Source organism: Saprolegnia diclina, assembly GCF_000281045.1.
Source record: "Saprolegnia diclina VS20 unplaced genomic scaffold supercont1.117, whole genome shotgun sequence".
NCBI lineage: Eukaryota > Oomycota > Saprolegniomycetes > Saprolegniales > Saprolegniaceae > Saprolegnia > Saprolegnia diclina.
In genome coordinates this window covers 18,172-19,612 of record NW_008246184.1, presented here as the reverse complement: position 1 = coordinate 19,612, position 1,441 = coordinate 18,172, and the positions used below count along the sequence as shown (strand labels likewise).

At 55.2% G+C, this 1,441-nt stretch overlaps 2 protein-coding genes across 2 annotated transcripts in view; both read right to left on the bottom strand.

Moving 5' to 3' along the window:
* Positions 1 to 237, bottom strand: part of SDRG_16175 (hypothetical protein) — a gene marked incomplete at both ends in the record, with an annotated part of 1,239 nt that extends 1,002 nt beyond the window's left edge. Inside the window, one exon of the mRNA XM_008622374.1 lies at positions 49 to 237. Within this exon, the coding sequence (XP_008620596.1) occupies positions 49 to 237 (189 nt within the window). The remainder of the gene's footprint in view (positions 1 to 48) is intronic.
* Positions 238 to 561: 324 nt separating this feature from the next.
* On the bottom strand, positions 562 to 1,433 carry SDRG_16174 (hypothetical protein; the record flags this gene model as incomplete). The annotated part of the gene is made up of 3 exons (XM_008622373.1): positions 562 to 856; positions 902 to 1,101; positions 1,149 to 1,433. 3 exons carry the CDS (start codon positions 1,431 to 1,433, stop codon positions 661 to 663), a joined length of 681 nt encoding a protein of 226 aa, XP_008620595.1. The 3' UTR covers positions 562 to 660.
* Between the last annotated feature and the right edge of the window lie 8 nt (positions 1,434 to 1,441).

The following is a 1,441-nucleotide window of genomic DNA, read 5'->3' as shown; positions in this document are numbered from 1 at the left end:
ATCGAGCTGGGCGGTCAATGCGTCGTGCTTGGCGCGGAGGTGCAGGACTTCGTTGCGCAGCGACGTGCGCGGTCTCTTCTTGGCCGTCTTTGTCGTCGGCGCGGCCAGTGTATCCTCGTTGCTCGGAGAAGAGCCAAGCGCATCGGCTGTCATATCGTCGTCAACCTCGAGTAGGCCGAGCCAGTCGTCACAGCCAGCGGCCTCGTCGACCAAGGCCAAGAGGTCCGTGGTCTCCATCCTGGAAAATGCAAAGTAAAGCTGGCCAATCGCATGAAGCCAGGTCATTGAATTGTCTTAACAAGTACATTTGCCTACTCGACGCCTGGTTTGGTCTGTTGGATCAGTGCGCCGTTCGCGATGCACAATAAGACAACTTTATTTGATTTTGGCTCCGCGATGGTCGAGATACCATGCCTCCTCATGACACGCTACGACAAGCATTGCGATGACACCTCATGTATTGTGACAATTCGTACCTGCAGGTAGGAATTGCGTCCTGAATGCTTGTCAAATTGGTACGAATTAGCAGGATCCGCTCGAATTTCACGCAAAACACCATCGTCTAGTTGAAATAGCATTTCGCACTTGCTTTCAGAATATATATACTTTCTAATGCGACCTTGCCGCATGAACTCTACCTATGTCTGACGAGCATAGCGACTACGCGGCAGGCAAGACGCTCTGAAGAGCATCGTAAATAGAGATGCCACTTTCGTCCATGAGCTGCAAAATGCAGTCCGTGTACATGCCAGGGGTCACGTCCGTGATCGTGCTGTCGTCCGTGACCGTCGGCGGCGCAAACCGCGCATATGACGACAGCCACGACGCATGCTCGCCGCGTTGCTGCACAACGATCCTACGGTCGACTGTCAAATGACACGATAAACAAGTTACTATAGACCAGGAGCACTGATTGTCGTGAAAATGACTCGGATCGGACGGATACAAAGCGTCGTCCACGATGGACCGGGTCACAAAGACGACCCGGTCGCTCTCGACAAAGCGTCGCGCGAGCAGTCGGCCGTTCACGGGCGGCATCGCCGTGCCTGCAATCGACGCGAGAAATCGAAAATAGACGCACTCGTCGTCGATGTCAATGTCCTAGCATCGGAGAATACTGTCATACAAGACAATATTGTCCAACACACCTCGTGGATGGTGTAGAGTTCGGGCTGCGGCTTGAACTGCCGTGTGAGCATACCCCACACCGCATCGGCCAGCACAGTAAAGGGATAAGAGTACCCACGGCACTCGACAAAATGAACACAGAGCGCGTCGTCGACCGCTTGCATAAACCGCTTGCGCACGTCGGCGCCGCACGCATCGAGGTCGTGGAGCCCATGGCGGATCCACTCGGTCTCGAGCATGTCGTACTGGTGCTGCATGAGCTTGGCCTTGGCCTCGCGCCGACCGGTCGTGCCCAGCGTCGCCATCTTCCAGG